Here is an 18,988-nt window from a genome sequence, read left to right on the forward strand (position 1 = left end):
AGCTGTGAATTTCCTGCACAGGGATTGGACTAGATTGCCTTTAGGGTCCCTTCCAGCTCAGTCTTTCTACTTAAATGCTGGTACAAAAATTAATCTAAAAATGAGGAATACATCCAGCATCAGGACTGTGCATTTTAAAACCAAACCAAACTGTGTTTATGTATCTAATTCCTATTTATCCTGCCTTCCCTCCTAGGAGTTCAGGGGAGCCCGCTTTACCCATTCTATCCTCACACCTCTCCTGTGAGGAAGTTTGGGTTGAGAGACTGCGGCAGGCCTAAGATCACTCAGTAAACTTTATGTCAGAGCAGAGATTTGAACCCTGGCCAGCCTGTTCTTAGCCTTGCTACACCACACTGGCCCTCTGCATGCCTCTACTGAAGCTATCGCGAGGCTGCGTCTGCACCAAACCAAACTATGGCTAATGCTAACCAGATGTGTGTGTGTGTGTGTGATGCAAATGCACACTTCCAAATGTGATGCAAGAAAATGGCAGGCCTTTCACACTGTTTATAGCCATTTGTAACTAGCCATTCAGAACTGTAACCTCCAAGTTTAGAGCAATTCCACTTCTAAGTGGCACACGCTGAGGCATACATTGGGGAGCTGGCTGCTGCATTCACACCTGCCTTGTGGGCTTCTATGAAATATCTGGATAGCCATCGAATACTGGGATAGATAAACCTTTGGTCTGATCCAGCAGAGCACGTCTTACAACCTGACACGCATCTGGATTGGCCTGCTGGACGGGAAGCGACAGCACCTGGACAGGAGGTTCCTGACCCGGACAGGAGGTTCCTGTCCATGACAGCACTCGGACAGCACTGCCCAGATGGCCATTTCCATAATATGGTAAGGATGATTCTTTTACTCTATGATTCTATGAACCTGGATCCAAACACACCAGAGTGATAGGGCTCAGGCTGTTATGCACTCTCACATTATGCAATATGATTTTGGGTGCCACATCTTGGATTTTTTTATGTGGGACACATCTTCTGGCGCGCCTCCTGAAATGGATATGAATACGGATGTGATGTCTGTAGTCCTGCCCCAGGGAGCACATCAGAAGAGGCAGAAGAGGCCAAGGGAGCTGAGGAGCCGAGGCAGAGAAGGTGGCACCCCCTGGCGGCCCAGCCAGCACCTGCAACACCAGCGGGGGGCAAGGAGGCGGCAACGCAGCCTCCAAGGCAGAGGCCGCCCCACCAACCAATGCAATGCCAGCAGGAGCGAGGCAGAGGCAGAGGCAGTGGCCGCACCACCCCCCAGAAGCCCAGCCAGTGTCTGCATTGCCAGCGGGGGGCAAGGAGGCAGCCAGACAGCCTCTGACACAGAAGCCATCCCACTCTCCAGAAGCCCAGCCAACTTCTGCGACATGAGCAGGGGCCAAGGAAGCAGAGGAGGTGACCCCAAAGTAAAAAGGTAAGCGGGAAGAGGGAGGTGGGAAGGGAAGGGTGTGTGTGTTTGCACATGCGTGCATGCTTGTGTTTGCTAGGGAGGGAGGAAACTGAAGGGAGAGGAGGGGTTTGGGAAACCAACAGGCAAGGGGAAAGTATTTGTGTGTCTGTATGTGTTGTTTTTTGAGCCTCTTGTGGCGCACAGTGGTAAGGCAGCTGCCTGAAAGCTTTGCCCATGAGGCTGGGAGTTCGATCCCAGCAGCCGGCTCAAGGTTGACTCAGCCTTCCATCCTTCCGAGGTCGGTAAAATGAGTACCCAGCTTGCTGGGGGGTAAATGGTGATGACTGGGGAAGGCACTGGCAAACCACCCCGTATTGAGTCTGCCATGAAAACGCTGGAGGGCGTCACCCCAAGGGTCAGACATGACTCGGTGCTTGCACAGGGGATACCTTTACCTTTACCTTTACCTTTATGTGTTGTTTGCTTGGGAGGGTGGGAAAGCCAAGGAGGGGGTTGGGAAACCCCTTCCCAAGTTAGCCAAGAATGGGATGGGGGAAGGCAAAAACAGGATGGAGGAAGGGAAGGGAGTCTCTGTGTGTATGTGTGTTTTCTTGGGAGGGAGGGGGTTGGAAAACCAACAGGTAAGGTGGGAAACAGGAAGGGGGAAGGAAAGTGGGTTTCAGTTTGTCCGTGTTTGTGTGTGTTCGTGAGGGAGGGGGGAGGAACCAAAGAGGAGGTCAGGAAACCAACAGGTAAGGCGAGAGGGGGGAGGGAGAGAGAATGGAGTCTGTGTGTGTGTGTGTGTGTGTATGTGTGTTTGTGGGAGAGGGAGAGAGCCCTGACCAAGTAGCCCCAGAGCAGGTATGTGTCCCACACACCCTCTGAGAGTAAGACCATCAGGAGAATTTTTCACTTTACATTCATGATGGCTTAAAATCAGAAATTGCACACAGCTTGGACAGGCCACATTCAGCTGACAAAGGCAGATTCACCCATGAAAAGGACAGCAAGACATTCACCTGCCCCCGAGTCCTTCGATCCGCTGCCTCTCCTTCGGGAGCTCGGGTTTGTGATCTTGTGTCACCTCTATGGCCCGGATGAAGTCATCTTTGGGGTCATCCTGGACTCCAAGCACCACTCCCGAGTCGCCCACGTGAGCCACGTACATCTTCGACCCCCGGATTATCACCACGCTGGCAGTCGTCCCAGATGTACTTGGAAGACCTGTCATGGTCTTTGGCCACTCTGCTGCAAGGGGAAGGAAACGGATTTGAGCAGGAACCCTCTCATCATAAAAGCAATGAACCATGGTAAACCAATAACCGCTCTCCTTGCCACCCCAACTGCTCATCTCAACCTGTGCCAAGGGTCCCCACTGCTCCCCACAGACAAGCACACCTGGGCCAAGGAACTGCCCAGTCTTCCTGGTTCCTCAGAACCAGTCCACGCTAGGGGCTGTGAAAAGTAATTTCTACATTGATCGTTTATACCAGGGGTAGTCAAACTGCGGCCCTCCATATGCCCATGGACTACAATTCCCAGGAGCCCCCCTGCCAGCGAATGCTGGCAGGGGGCTCCTGGGAATTGTAGTCAATGGACATCTGGAGGGCCGCAGTTTGACTACCCCTGGTTTATACAAACCAACACAGGAAAGATCATCTTGTCTCTTGCCTACCACAAAGGAAGTGAGCAAGCGAGTAAAGTTTTTTTGCTTGGCTGTCATACTTTTTTGAGTCATCGAACTCTTAATAAAGCACTTTTCCAGAAAACGAGAGAGTGACCACGAGGCAGAGGGAGATGGCATTTATTTATTTAATCAGTTCATTTGTGCCTCACCTTTCTCACCAATGGAGAAAGCAGCTTACATCAGTCTATTCATTTTATCCTAATAACAGTAACAACCATGAGAGATAGGTCAAGGCTGACAGAAGAGGACTGGCCCAAGGTCACCCAGTGAGCCTCCATGGCACAAGCAGGGATTTGAACCTGAGTCTCCTAGATACCAGTTCAGCACTCTTCTCCACTGTGCCACAACCCAAAGCTGGCAACCCTAAATCAGGGCTCTTGAGCAACAACTGAGAGAGATCCCACGGGAAGGTTAAACGTGTCTACATGCACAAAGCAATCCACCGTGCAGCAGCTAGCCGAGAACTGTGGGGGGGAATATGGCTAAGAGACAGAGCAGCCAGGGGATCCAGGATTCAAGCAAAAAGCTCTCAAGTGACAGCTGATGGGAGGATCGTCCCTCCGCAGCAGCGGCCATGAGTGACCAATGCTCTGATTTCGGCACAAGGCAGAAAGCTCTCAAGTGACAGCTGATGGGAGGATCATCCCTCCACAGCAGTGGCCACAAGGAATAATGCTCTGATTTCGGCACATGGCAGCAAGCTCTCAAGTGACAGCTGATGGGAGGATCGTCCCTCTGCAGCAGCGGCCACAAGGAACCAACACTCTGATTTTGGCACAAAGCAGCTTCATACACTCCCCGCCCTCAAAGAAAACACCTGGCTGTGTAGCTGAGTTTCAGCATACACAAAAGCACCCAGGCAAGTCGGAACAAGTCTCCAGGTAACCTGCTGCTCCTCACCTGAGCACACCCCAGCCACCTGAGAGCAGCGGGCAAATCCCAGGGACCTCTGCAGCTCCTCAGAGGCTTCTGAAGGAGCCCCGACAAAGGAGATGGGTAAAAACAGACCAACTTGCCCACTATTACGGTTACCACCTCTGGGTTGGGAAATACCCAGAGACTTTGGAGGTGGAGTCAAGAGTGGGTGGGATTTGGGACATGGAAGGACCTCAGTGGAGTATAATGATATGTGTGAGGCTCCTGTGCTATTCCCAATAAGCAGACTTTCGGTGGAATAAATCTCTTTATTCAGGAACAAGCCAACCAGGTCTTCCCCAGTTTCTTACTACGCAAGCACCCCTATATCTCCAAACCCACTCCTTCCCCACCCAGTCCTACTTGGGAGTCCACCCTCCCAAGCAGCCATTTTATCCAGGGGAACTGGTCTGTTGCCTGGAGATGAGCCGTGAAACCAGGCGCTTCTCAGGTCCCACCTGGGGATTGGCATCCCTACCCACTATGAAAGTCTAAAAAGGCACGTTGACCTTATATAGTCTACACTAGGGGTAGTCAAACTGCGGCCCTCCAGATGTCCATGGTAGTATGAACTTACTGGTAGTCCCGGGCCCCATGGACATCTGGAGGGCCGCAGTTTGACTACCCCTGGTCTATAGCAGAGGAGGCCAAACTCTAGTTGCCCATGGACTATTTATTTATTAATTTAATGGATTTATATGCCACCATTCCCAATTGGGCTCACAGCGATTTACATGGTAAAAGAATAAAAAACCCATAAAACCCCCGTAATTCCCTTAATACATTGTTAAACAATAAGACGGCCGACGAAAGAAAACCCGCTAGCAACTCACCCCCTCGACCAGCCAGGGACAACGTTCTTACTGTCCTACTGATGAGAGTGGGGAACACATCAACAGATGGATACATGGGGGACCCCAGATTGAATAGCGGGACCGTGCCCTGGCCTCAACCGTATGCCTGGTGGAAGAGCTCCATCCTCCAGGCCCTGCCGAAGGTTGACAGTTCCGGCAGGGCCCTCAGCTCTTCCAGGAGGTCATTCCACCAGGTTGGGGCCAGGACTGAAAAGACCCTGGCCCGGGTTGAGGCCAGGCGAGCGTCCCAAGGGCCCGGGACTACCAGTAAGTTCATACTACCATGCGTATGTGCCAGAACCATGCTGGCAGGGGCTCATGGTAATTGCAGTCCATGGACCTCTGGAGAGCTACAGTTTGGCCACCCTTGGCTGTTAAGCTCTTCCAGCCAAGGACGTTGTGGGTTGGAGCAGGAGGCAAAATGGGAGGGGAGAGGCAGACTAGAGTTGTCTTTGACAAGCCAAATTCCAGGCTTGGCTCACACTTGGCTCACATGGCACAGCCGTGGGAGAAGATGGGCCCAGCCCCATCACTTTCTCCCAGGCTACCAGCCCCAACATGTTGTCTGCACCTCCGGGGCTCACCTCAGTTGTTTGGGAGGAGAACCAACTCTGTCATGTCACCATTCAACGTGGAAAACAGGTGTTAACCAACAGGTGCTGGCTACCTCTAATTTCAATCTAGTTTCTGACTGAGGAAATAAACATGAGTGCTAGAAAGGACCCATGTAAGCAATACAATGTGAACTCTGTGACTTATATATCAAAAACGCCAGGACAAGTCTCTTGCATTGCTTACTTTAATCTTCTAGTGCGTGCCAACACATCCCAGTAGGAAGGGTAATCTCAACAGTACAGTAGACAAGCCTGTTTCGAATATGTCTTCATCAGTACAGTTGCATTAAATGTACAGGAGTTTAAAAACACAATTTTTAAACAGCTCCCCTGTCTTCTGGAACTTCTCTTGGCTCTGAGCAACCAGCATCAGGGCTAGAGTGACCAAGTTGAAGCCTGGAGTTCTCCCAAAATTACAAGTGATCTCCAGGTTAGGGAGACCAGTTCCCCTGGAGGCAGCTTTGGGAGTGCAGAGAAACAGAAGTCCAAGAGTGCCATCACATCTTCTCTGAACTCCCGACTGAAACTTCACCCTCCTCGGGAACTTGCCCTACAATTTTGTTCCACGCTGTAGCTGGCAGCTCTAGCCTGGGCTTTCGTATTTACAGAGACTCGCATAATAGAATGCTTCTCTCTGTAGATGGAAAACTAGCATACCAAACAGAAGGAAGAGTAAGCATCCTCCTTCCTGGAATCCAGGTTTCCAAGAGCAGAAAAATCACAGAAGCATATGGCCAGAAGATTGAAGTCAACTGGCCAGGTTCTGGTGAGACATATGCAGGCGGCGGCAGCAGCAAGAGGAGGAGGAGGAGGTGAGGCTGAGAGAGCCCTGATATTACTGAAGAAGAAGAAGATTTGGTTCTTATATGCTGCTTTTATCTACCCGAAGGCAAAGCGGCTTACAGTTGCCTTCCCTTTCCTCTCCCCACAACAGACGCCCTATGAGGAAGGTGAGGCTGAGAGAGCCCTGAGATTACTGAAGAAGGAGTTGGTTCTTATATGCTGCTTTTCTCTACCCAAAGGAGTCTCAAAGCGGCTTCCAGTCGCCTTTCCTTTCCTCTCCCCACAACAGACAGGGAGGGGAGGCTGAAATTCCTGCTCGGTCAGAACAGTTTTATCAGTGCCGTGGTGAGCCCAAGGTCACCCAGCTGGCTGCAGGTGGGGGAGCGCAGAATCGAACCCGGCTCACCAGATTAGAAATCCGCACTCCTAACCACTACACCAGACTGGCTCTAAGAAAGATCTACACTGTGCAAGATGAGAGTCTCTTCACTCAGCTTTAAATGTAATTATTTTTATTATGCACCCCCTCCCCCAGCCCTCACCCCTGCACACAGCTAGCCTTGTTTCCTCTCTGTCCCCTTCCCCGCTTCACACAGGCTCATTGCCCCCCCCTTTCCAAAAGTACAAATGTTCAGCTGCTGCCCTTGGCCAAGAAACGCAAACCAGCGACCGCTGCTTGGTTCTGGAAAAAGAGCCAAGATCTCACCAATAAGCCAGGCCACAAATCACTTATTTAACTACCAGCTACAAGACAGAGAGCAGATCCGCAGACCCCGTCTGTTGTTTGTTACAGCCGGGGAACAATTTCCTCCACCCGCCCCATCCCTCCTTTAAAGGGTCCACCTTTGCCAGCCCCCTTTTTCCCTCTTCCATTGTTCTCATTGCTGGGAGCACTAAAGCATCTGAAATTATTGTGGGAGGGGAGGAGAGAACAGAAAGGGGGGGGGGGCGGCAAAAGGCAGCCATCTCCTTCCACCATGGAAAAGTACTGAAAATGCTTCCCCAAAAAAATCTGGAGGGAGTAATAGATGCAACAGCGAACCTTGCAAACAGCAGAAAGAAAAACAGTGATGTTTTACTATTACATACTGCATTTGTAAATAAATAAATAAATGGGAAGAAATGAGAACGCTGAATGGCGAAGGTAAAGAATTAAGCCTTGTTCTGAATAAAGACCATAGGGAGGGGGGGGGGGGAAAGAAAAGTAAGTTCTGAAGGCACAGAGCAGCGGCAGCAGCAGCCTCCTTCAGCTCCTGAGAAAGTTTCCTGCTCTGCCCATTTCTCCCTAACTCCCCTTTCCTTCTCTCTGTTCCTTGGTTCCCTTACTGGAGGCCACCTTTTCCAGGACCACCTTAGGCATCCTCCTCCTACGTATGTTCAACAGGAATAAAAACACGTTCTTCCCCACCCATCCCCTTCTTCCCTCCCTTCAGTCCCTCTATTTCAGTGGTTCTCAACCTTCCTAATACAATTACTCAAGTTGTGATGACCCCCAACCCTAAATTATGCAAGTGTTCTTTCGCAGAAATTAAACCCAAACTGACCAAAGGCGTGAAGATCCATTGCTCATGATTGTATATAAATCAGGTTTTTTTCTGGGGTTTCTCAGTTAAGTTCTACTCTTGTCCCACCATGTCGATCTCGCTCTTTTCCGCTGCTCCAGACAGACAAACGCTCTATCTCGATCTACCCCACAAGGCTGTTGTGTAGATGGTGCCCCCCCCCGGCCAAGCTGCTTGTCCTGCCGCGACCCCTGTGTAAGGGTCCCGACCCCCAGATTGAGAACCACTCTCTATTACATGGCTCAGTGGCAGAGCATCTGGTTGGCACACAGAAGGTCCCCAGTTCAATCCCCGGCAACTTCAGTTAAAAGGATCAGGATGGTAGGTGATGGGAAAGATCCAGACCCTAGACCCTGGGGAGCTGCTGCCAGTCTGAGAAGATTCGTCTTCATTAACCAAGGATCTGATTCTGCAGAAGGCCTCTTCACGGGGAGGGACCTGTCCTTCTTCAATGCACACAGACGGTGCCCTGTTCGCAATTCAGAGAACTCACAGATCTCTCCTGGATGTCCATATTTAATTTACACCTTCTTTTTAATCCCGCTAACCAAAAAGGATGCTTTGCAGAGTCAGAATTCCCTGCCCCAAGCGGCGAGCAGTGGTAGAGATAACGGAGGGCAGGAATATGAGGTCATAAGCAAAAGTGGAAAGAGATGAGGCAGATAAAGGGCAGTCAAACTGCGGCCCTCCAGATATCCATGGACTACAATTCCCATGAGTCCCTGCCAGCATTCGCTGGCAGGGGCTCATGAGAATTGTGGTCCATGGACATCTGGAGGGCCGCAGTTTGACTACCTCCGCTCTAAGGGGTTAAATTAAGATAGATTCAAGTGGGTAGCCGTGTTGGTCTGTCTGAAGCAGCACAACAAAATCAGAGTGAAAGCTCATGCCTGAATGAATCTTTGTTGGTCTTAAAGGTGCACACACATACAGACAAGATGCAGAAAGAAATAGAGGAGATACCAATTAAGCTTGCAGGGAGCAGGAAGCAAGAAAGCAAGCTGATTTTTGGAACCCCGCTTTCCACTACCTAAAGGAGTCTCAAAACGGCTTACGATCACCTTCCCTTTCTCTCCCCATAACACACACCCTGTGAGGTGGGTGAGGCGAGGCTGAGAGAGCTCTGTGAGAACTGTTATTGGCCCAAAGTCACCCAGCTGGCTGTAGGTGGAAGAGAAGTGGGGAATCAAACTTGAGTCTCCAGATTAGAAGATGCTGTACGTAACAACGGCACCAAGTTGGCTCTTTCACATTGTGCCAAAGTCATAATTCTTCCCTATCATTTAAATTTCAGCCTCCTTCTATGTACCCTTATCTCACATGAGGCTTTTAAGAGGAAAAATGGTCTTTCTGGGATACCTGCTGTAACCGTTATGCAATGCCGGAATGTGTACATGGCCCAACCGTATCAATCGGCCTTCCAGCGTGCAACTATGCATTCTCACCATGTCAGACTGGATGGCCCATCACCAGCTGGACGTGGTGTTATGCAGACAAGAAAGAAATTTTCAAGCTGGCGATGGCAAAAACTTTATTCAAACAATAGAACGAGTTCCTAGGTATAAAACCTCGTTTTCATATTTCACTTCATCAGTAAACTTATTTCTTAATTGGTTTTCTTCAAGGATACTAACAAAGTCTTCAACAAACTACCTTATATTTTATACCTTATATTTTATATTTTAAGCCATATAACTTGGGTCTATTAATATCAAAGGTCCAGGAAGGTAACTACTATCTTATAAATTAGCGGTCCCCAACCTTTTTAAGGTTGAGGACCGCGCTCCGGGGGGTGGTGAAGAGCCGGCGGCCTAGGCGCTGCGCATGCGAGTTAGTGCCCCCTGGTGGTGAAAACGCACATGCGCAGCAGCTCCGCGGGAGCTCCGCGCATGCGCATTTGTGCCCGCCAGCGTGCCACGGCCACACCTACGTCTTCCCCCCCAGCTCTCACAGCAGGAAACTAGGTGGGCCGCAAGTGACGCGGCCACTTTGGCGGCCACTTGTCTCGCAGCCTGGTGAGCTTCTCTCTGCGGGGGAGGGGGGAGGCAGGCGTGGCAGCCCATCACCGAGGCCTTTGCGGCCCATTAGTGGGCCACAGACCGGGCGTTGACGACCCCCGTAATAAATGACGTGGTGTTAAGGCAGCTTCCCAGAAGAGGGAGGGCTGGTCATTTGGGCACCCTCCATCAGAAGTCATCCAAGAGAGGGAAGGAGCCTGCCAGTCAACAGCCCCCTCCCCAAATAAAAGACTGTAAACCACATTTTAAAGCAGGCTAAAAATATGGAGGGATTCATCGAGTCCTTCCAAACATACCTGCTACATAGTGGTAGGTCTTTTGTGTGCAAACATGAAACAGTCTCAGGTGGCTCGCCCTACACCCCTGCAGAGCAGGACAAGTGAGGTCCAACAAAAGAAACAGCCAACTGGTGCAGAGTTCAGGCAAAAGGGAAGCTGGCGATGGCAGCTGGTTTGTTGTTGGGTCTGCCCTACGAAACAGCTTGGCAAGACGAGGGTGGAAAAGCGATCCAAATTCAACCCAGGGGGATCCAAATTCTACCCCAAGCTCAGGCTTTTCGACCCACAACTGTTGCAGCCAAGCTGCTTTCCTGGCTCCTGGTAGAGCTCTGAGAGGTTACCCTGCTGGAAGGAAAACCACGTGGTGGAGGTGGTGGAAGAGGAAGAGGAAGAGTTGGTTCTTATATGCCGCTTTCTCTACCTGAAGGAGTCTCAAAGCGGCTGATCGTTGCCTTCCCTTTTCTCTCCCCATGACAGACACCCTGTGAAGGAGGTGAAGCTGAGAGAGCCCTGATATAACTGAAGAAGAAGAGTTGGTTCTTATATGCCGCTTTTCTCTACCTGAAGGAGGCTCAAAGTGGCTTACAGCCGCCTTCCCTTTCCTCTCCCCACAACAGACACCCTGTGAGGTGGGTGAGGCTGAGAGAGCCCTGATATTCTTGCTTGGTCAGAACAGTTTTATCAGTGCTGTGGCGAGCCCAAGGTCACCCAGCTAGCTGCATGTGGGGAGTGCAGAATCAAACCCGGCTTGCCAGATTAGAAGTCCACACTCCTAACCACTGGCAAGAAATTGGAGGGGGCATAGGGTGCTTGTTCTCCAGGCTGTACTTTCAACTGCACCCCCCTCTTCCTTTTTATAGATTCTGCAGGCCCCAAGTTGGGTTGGTCTCACCTGACCATTTAGTAACTACAGATTTACAGCCATTACCTTGTACCCTAGTTCTAAGTGCTAAGGTTATCAGCAAGTTTTCTGGCTTGTTGGGAGCACCCATCTAAGGCATGAAGTGATCATCGGGCTGTTAATTAGCCTAGCACAGAAGCAGGTGATTAGGAAGTCATTAAGGAATATGCAGCAGTGTCTGGGATGCCTCCTTGGCGCCAAGCCTGAATTGCACATTCACAAACTCATCGCATTAGTTATGATGGGACTTGGGAGTCACTCCACTCAGCAAGATAAAAATACACTTTGGAGTAACTTTCAGCAAAGATTCTAGGATGGACAAAACAGTCTTTTCTTCCTTTTGTTCCAAAAGAGGACCTATTCCATTACCGGTTTTTCAAAAGTGACATTATGGATGGACAGGCATTCGCACCAGGGCCCTTTGCAAAATCAAATCACAAAATAACAGCAGTTCTTTTTCCTTCTCTTTGCTTTCATTCGTCATTGCCTCACTCCCTTCTGCTGCTGCTACTGCTGCATGTGCGGAATCTCGCTTCTTTTATACAACTGATGCCAACTCTAATGTGGAAACATATGCTGGTTTGGTATCTGGGACTAGTACCTGGGGGACTCGGGGTCAAATCCTCACTGGGGCCATGGAAGCTTACTGAGTGACCCTGGGCCAGTCACACGTTCTCAGACTAACCTACACACTCTTGTAAAGACAGAATGGAGGAAAGGAGAAGGAAGGAAGTCACTTTGGGTCCCCATTATGGAGAAAGGTAGAGAACAAAGGCATTCAATCAATCATCATTTTGATGAGGAAAAAAGAAAACAAGTGCAAGAACTCCAAAAATGGTACAGCCATCAAGCCTCCATGGTTCGTTTCTCAACAGAGAGAAGCAAATCGCACCAGAAAGCTTGCACTATCTGTGGCCTTCCCTATCTGCAAACATTGCCTTTGACACTTCCTTTCACACTTCAAGGGCTGTCATCAAATCACTGAACTGTCCTTCAATTAGTTGACTAAGTTCACATGATTAGCTAGAGAACTGGAAGAAAGATAGCAAACAGAATCCCTAAAGGGAATTCCTTCCCACACACAAAGCAAGATGGGAATGTGAGCCAGTGTCTTATAGTGGATCGAGGGCTGGAATAAGATCTAGGTGATTTAGGGATTTGTGCTGTTGGCATGCCTGCCTAGGATCAAGGCCTGTTTAATTTGGTAGAAACCAGCAAGGTGGTGCGAGACAAAGGCAAGCCTGCAAAACAACATTCAACATGTGTTCTGAAACTCCAGGAGGGAACCCTCCCTAGGCTGCTTTCTATAACATCACAGCACAGTCTGGCCTCCCGCCCCATTCAAGTCACCTGTCGAGAATCAAGCTGCTTGCAGCATTAAATGAAGCAAATTCCAGAACTCAGACATACACACACACCCATGCACACAAGTCATACCAAAAACCTTCCCTTACAGTTCATTTACCCACTTCCTTTTCCCAAGCCCTTAACACAATCCAAGCCTGGCTGATGCTTCTCTCACACCCCCAGCCAGTTCTGAGGGGATCCTTAGAAAAAGCACTATATGGACCAAGCTGCTTGTCAAGATGGGGAGGAAAACGGCAGGTGAAGCTAAAGGGGGAAAGGTAGCTTGTGAGGACAACTTACACTCCATGATCTCTCTCTCACACACACACAAAATTTGTTCTCCAACAGCATATAACACTGTTCCTCAACCTGTAAGCCAGACAAAATTTGAGTCCAGGAGCACCTTTAAGACCAACCTTGACATTTTTATTTCGCCAATGTTTTTGTGAACTGCACGAATTTGGGTGTCCTTACTCTTCAATCTGCTAGCCAACCCCTTTTTTTTTGGAAGCTGTAAACAAGAAGATACTAGGGAAACTGCAGGGTATTGGACTGGATTTTCCATCTACTAGTTGCCCAAGACGAAAGAACAATCATAAGGCAAGTAACGCAGAGAATGGAGGATATAGATGCACAGATACTGAGCTCAACATCTAAAAGCACCTGTTCCCCTCAACACTGGGGAATCCTCCCCGTATATAGATCTTCCTCTGCATATTTAGGAATATTGGATGATAGTTCTCTTAGAAGAACCCAAAGGATGGATCAGCTTTGACATAATTTACTAATTTACCACTAATTTACTTTTGCCTTATATCTGTACTCCTATGATCTTTGTTCCATTTTGTCTGAGGAAGAGTGCCTGCACTCGAAAGCTCACACCTTGAATAAATCTTTGTTTGTCTTAATAATGCTATTGGAGTCAAATTTTGTTGTGCTACTTCAGATCAACATGGCGACCCATTTGACTCCAAGCCAGAGTCTTTGTTCAGCTTCAGACAAAAAAATAATACCATATTGATTATTATTATTCAAATGATTGCTGCTTCAAATGTAACACAGCTAATGTTTTATTTTTATCCTGCTTGTCAGGCAAAATCTGCTGTCAGAGTGCAGAATATTTAAATTAATACACAGGATATGAACATTCAATACCAAACTTACCTGGTTTACCTACAGCCAACTTCACAGTAAGATCAGCTCCCAAAGTGGCTTACAAATTCTAATTAAATTTTTAAAAAATTTAAATTTAAAAGTATTGCACTGCAAAGCTCTGTTGGGATTTTTTCCTGTGCAATACATGTTTCTCAGTGGAACAGGCTTTCTCGGAAGGTGGCGGGTTCTCCATCTTTGGAAATTTTTAAACAGAGTCTGGATAGCCATGTGACGGAGAGGCCGATTCTGTGAAGAGTCAAGGGGGTGGCAGGTTACAGTGGATGAGCGATGGGGTTGTGAGTTTCCTGCATAGGTTGGACTAGATGACCCAGCAGGTCCCTTCCAACTCTATGATTCTATGATTCATTCACATGAATACAGAGCCTTCTGTTGGGACCAAGCACTTTTTCACTTTGGGAGGCAATGATGGGGGGGGGGGGTGAAAAGTTCCAGATGTTAGCCATCTACGCACCTCCCCAAAAACAGCCAACGGTCTCTGGGGAGCAGATTTCCAACCGACTCGGATCCTGGCATGAGGGAAGTGCAGATGGTCCCCTACCCTCCTACTTACAGCCCCATCAATTTGATTCCAAATCAAGGGGTGACAACAAGACCAAGTGTTCGTGTAAAGGGCCATCAAGTTGCAGAGAACTTACAGCAACCCAGCCGGATCTAATCAGATCTTGGAAGCTAAGCAGGGTTTTCCTTGGGTGGGAGGCCACCAAGCAAGTCCAGGGTCGCTGAGTAGAGGCAGCCAGCGGCAAACCACTTTGGTTCCTCTCTTGCCTCAAAAACTCTATGGGCTTGTCATCACTCAACTGCTACTTGATGGCAGTTCCCATCCCCAGTATTGCTCACACCCTAACCTGGATGGGCCCAATCTTGTCAGATCTCAGAAACTAAGCAGGGTTAGTGCTGGGTTAAATTGGGATGGGAGATCCTCCAAGAATAACAGGGGCAAGCAATGGCAAACCACTTCTGTCCATCACTTGCCTCGAAAAATGTACGGCCTCATTCAAATGGGTCGCCATGTTGGTCTGAAGTAGCACAATAAAATCAGAGTCCAGGGGCATCTTTAAGACCAGCAAAGATTGAGTCCAGGTGGGAGCTTTCGAGTGTATGGCCTCAGACATCCCGATCAGGGCAAAGAGGCTTGGGAGAGGCACGTTTTAGTATATCTCCAAGGACGTTGGGCGCTTCGGCGGGCGAAGCAGCCATTAAAATGGTCTTAATGAAAAAGTGGTAATAGATGTGTCAACACATCCCAGGGTCTTATCACTTGTTCCCCAGATTGCAGGAAAAAAGGAGGCAATTCAGTTTGCTGCCTGGTGAACAAAGGGGCCCAATACCAGTCAATGCCATTGTGTGGATGTCTGAACTGGAAGAAAGATGTAATGGGCCTTACTTAAAAGGTAAACAAAAATTAGGGAGTGTTCTAGTTTACTCTCTTTCCCAAACGTCAGACCCCCATAGGTCGAATAAAACACTTCAGACAGAGACACACGCCTGAACTATTTAAAGCCAGGCCCGCAGTCTCAATGTATTCTGAAAGGAGCAACCTGGATCCTAACTGGAGTCTGTTGGAATGAACAGAACAGTCTGGTGGTATAACAAAATCAGAGTCCAGTCAGGCACCTTTCAGACCAACAAAGATTTATTCAAGGCGTGAGCTTTCGAGTGCAAGCACTCCTCCTCAGACTTCCTGAGTCTGGTGGTATGTCCTTCTCAGAACAAAATCTGAGTCCAGTTTTAGTCAAGGTGTGCATGCTTTCGTGTGCATGCACTAAATAAATAAATAAGATACAAACATGATTGGCCTTAAAGGTAGCATTGGTGCCTTCTCAAGGGCTCTACAGTAACAGGTGAAGACATGGCAGACTCTGATGAGCGGGTTTTCAGGCCCCCCTCTATGATGGCATTCCTTTCCCCTCCCCTCCCCTCGGATCCTGTCCAGGCCTTCTTTCTGGCCTTCAAACCCAGGTTTAAAAATCTGGTATTAGTTAACGTTTTTTCAATTCCTGAACTTAAGACCTTTTAGAAACAATGCTATTTTATGCATATTGTCAGAGACTGTTCTTTGGTGCTGTTATTTTTTAAAAACCTAGATCCCTTCTAGCAGTTTCTGGATACGTGTCTATATTTTAACAGATGTGATTGTCCTATCTCTTGATATTGCTTTAAATAGCCTATAGAAAAGGCTGGGTCTAAATTCTCTAAATTAAAGACATAATAAACCACCAAGGGCCTGTCTATTATCTGCCACAATCTAGCTGTCTTGGAAAGAAGAGGCTGGCCAAATGTCTACGAGAACACACTCGAGATACAGTATTTGCTGGCGTATAAGACTACTTTCCCCCCCTGAAAAACATGCCTCCAAGTGGGGGGGTCGTCTTATACGCCGGGTGCACTTCAGTTGGGATAGACATAGCTGCCCATAGTACTGTATTTTGAGTGGAAATGTTGGGGGGTCGTCTTATACGCCGGCAAATACGGTACTTAATTGAGCTGGTTTAAAACCATCAGAGTAGCATTAAAAAAAAAAAAAGATTTCATCCATCTATCTATTTAAACTAAAGGCCAAAACAGCTGCAAGCAAGTAGGCAGAAAACAAATTAAAGCAGAGTTCCGTCCATTGGAATTTCAGCAATTCAGGTCTCTTTAATTAGGTGACAGAAAGGACAGCAGATGATTCTAAAGCAGGAGGGCAGGACAGGAAAGATATGCTAACCTGATCAATGCAGAGCCTGGGGAATTTCTTTAAGGAGAGACGGCGCCCAGAGGAAGAGACGCAACCACGTTCCCGCCTAGTTCATACACACTTGTGGCAATTTACAGTACATTTTGTTTATTGTGAGGGGCACAATTCAGGAGCCACAATTAAAGGTGTGACACCATTAAAGGTAGGCATGTTTCAAAGGAACAAGTCAACTCCTTACTCATGTTTTCCACTTCCTCTGGTACTGACGGATGGGGCGGCTAGCCACCTGCTGTTTTCTTTTTAAAAGTGGATTTTATTGTTTTATTGAAACTCCATTGATCAGTTGAACAAAAGCGTACCGCAAGGTAAGGCCATCCACACACTGAATCTGTTGTTCTGGGTAAAGCAGTGACACCCACTCACAGGCTCCTGTAAGCAAGATACCTTCCGAAAGGGGACAACTTTCAAAAGACAGCTTTGGCAGCTTGATCCTATCTTTGTTAACTTAGAAGTGCTATGGATTTCAATGGAATTTATAACATCCTATCCATGCCTATCCCAAAGCAATTCCCTGTGTACTCGGTGGGATAGATTCAGATGGGAAGCCGTGTTGGTCTGAAGTAGCACAATAAAATCAGTCCAGGAGCACCTTTAAGACCAACAGAGATTTATTCAAGGTGTGAGCTTTTGAGTGCAAGCTGGAATAAATCTTTGTTCGTCTTAAAGGTGCTAGTGGACTGATTTTATTGTACTCAGTGGGTTTTACTTCTAGGTAAGAGAGCCCCTCTTAGTGTTAAGTATGCCAAAGCTGTGGTCCCAATCCCACATGCGCTTTTTCAATAAGACGAGTTTACTCCTTGTTTGAAGGGAAGAATACACTCAGACGTACGCAGTGAGAGCATGTCCCACTAGACTTTGGTGGGCCTTACAAGGCCCAACCACCTGTGTGCACAACGTCTGGCCACACATCTGGAATGCGCACCACACTGGCCAGCGTTGTTCCAGTGGGTTAGAAGAGAATCTTCATATATATAGTATAAGAGCAAGCGATGACCAACAAGAGGAAGCAACAGCTGGCTTTTATTTACAGCTGTTATCCTTTCCTGTATGGTTGCATCCAGGGACCATCAAGAGCACTTGCCTGCAACCCTGGCTAATTGCTTTCAAGCTCTTGCCTGTGTCTCAACACACACACTTATATGCCAACGCATCCTGCGTACAGAACCCGCACAACATCCTACCAAAACTCTGGACCTGGAGCTTGCTTGTTTTTTAACATACATACTTCAACATACATCACTTGCTGGTTTAATATACACAGCCCCCTGTCCAAACATCATGAAAAACACACACATACACAATCTGATCCAGGGTCCCGTACATATTCCCACACAGCCGCCATACAAATCTGCGTCGGACCTGCACAATGACAAAACCCACAAAACCTAACACTCTGATCTGTTTCTGCAACTCCTGTTGTTGCCGTCCTGTCGCTGCTCTCATTGAACCCCGTCGGGCCTGTCTTGCGCCTGCCAAGTTCTCTGTCCGCCGCCCTGAGCGGCATACAAGTGTAAAACCGAATAAAACGACTTCCATGGAGAGGGTCCCTAGAAGGCCCGCAGGCGACTCGGTTACTGCCCCCGGCTGCCCATGACGACGGCCCAAGGGGGTCCCCCAGCCCCCCCCCCCGTGGCGGGACCCCCAGCCCCTCTCAGCCCCCCACTCACGCAGCTCCTTCCACATGGCGCGGTGGCAGGCGACGAAGCCCTTGCGCAGGGCGGCGCAGACGGCGTCGGGCTCGCGGGCGCGGAAGCCCTTCTGCTTCTGGATGAAGCCCCAGAGGTGGTCGCGGGCGAACTGGGCCGCCTCCCGCCCGCCGTGCCCGTCGCACACGGCGAAGAAGGCCACCGAGGCCGGGCGGGCGGGCGCGGGACGAGGCGGCGGCGGCGGCGGCGTGGCGGGCGGAGAGGCGGCCCCGTCGGGCTCGACGACGATGTGGGTCACGTCCTCCATGTATTTCCTGCCGCCCTGGTCCGAGGAGACGCTCACGGCCAGCCAGCGCGGGGGCCCCGCCATGCGGCCGCGGGGGCGAGGCGGCCACCGAGGGGACCTCTCCCTGCCGGCCTCCCTGCCTGCCTGCCTGCCTGCCGGGCGCCCGCTCACTCCCTCGCTCGCTCGCTCGCTCCAGCGACGATGGCGGCGGCGGAGGAGGAGGAGAGGAGAGAAGGAGGAGGAGGAGGCGCGTCCAGGCGGCGGCCGCGGCGGCACGCAACAATCCCCGGCGGAGCGGAGCGGAGCGGCGCGTTCGGAGCAGGGGGAGGAGCGGCCTGGGCCCCGGCGCCGCCCCAGTCCCAGCCCCAGCCTCGGCCTCAGCCCGCCCCTCAGGGGAAAGCGGCATCCCGCGCCTGAGAGCTGAGGCGGCCTGAGCCCCCCCCCCCCCCCCGAAGGAGCCCCCCAACCACCACAGGCGCCCGGCCGGCGGAGAGAGCCCCGAGAGAACGGGGATGGCCCACGGTCCCTCGGTTGGCTGCACTCGGAGGACGCAAACCCGGCTCCCCGGATTAGAAGACAAACTGGGGGGGGGGAGTTTATACCCCGCTTATCGCTACTCGAAGGAGGCTCAGAGCGGCTTACATTCGCCTTCCTCTTCCCACCACAGACACCCTGTGAGGGAGCTGCGGCGGAGAGAGCCCCGAGAGAACGGGGATGGCCCACGGTCCCTCGGCTGGCTGCACTTTGAGGACTCAAACACGGTTCTCCGGATTAGAAGACAAACTG

General features: G+C 49.9%; 1 protein-coding gene across 1 annotated transcript in view; it reads right to left on the minus strand.

Moving 5' to 3' along the window:
• Positions 1-18,492, minus strand: part of PPM1D (protein phosphatase, Mg2+/Mn2+ dependent 1D) — a 57,345-nt gene extending 38,853 nt beyond the window's left edge. The window contains exons 1-2 of the mRNA XM_077311809.1: positions 17,938-18,492; positions 2,418-2,646 (exon numbers count right to left, since the gene is read on the minus strand). Coding sequence (XP_077167924.1) covers positions 2,418-2,646; positions 17,938-18,286 — 578 coding nt within the window. The 5' untranslated portion in view covers positions 18,287-18,492. The remainder of the gene's footprint in view (positions 1-2,417; positions 2,647-17,937) is intronic.
• Between the last annotated feature and the right edge of the window lie 496 nt (positions 18,493-18,988).

This window comes from Paroedura picta, chromosome 15 (assembly GCF_049243985.1).
Source record: "Paroedura picta isolate Pp20150507F chromosome 15, Ppicta_v3.0, whole genome shotgun sequence".
NCBI lineage: Eukaryota > Metazoa > Chordata > Lepidosauria > Squamata > Gekkonidae > Paroedura > Paroedura picta.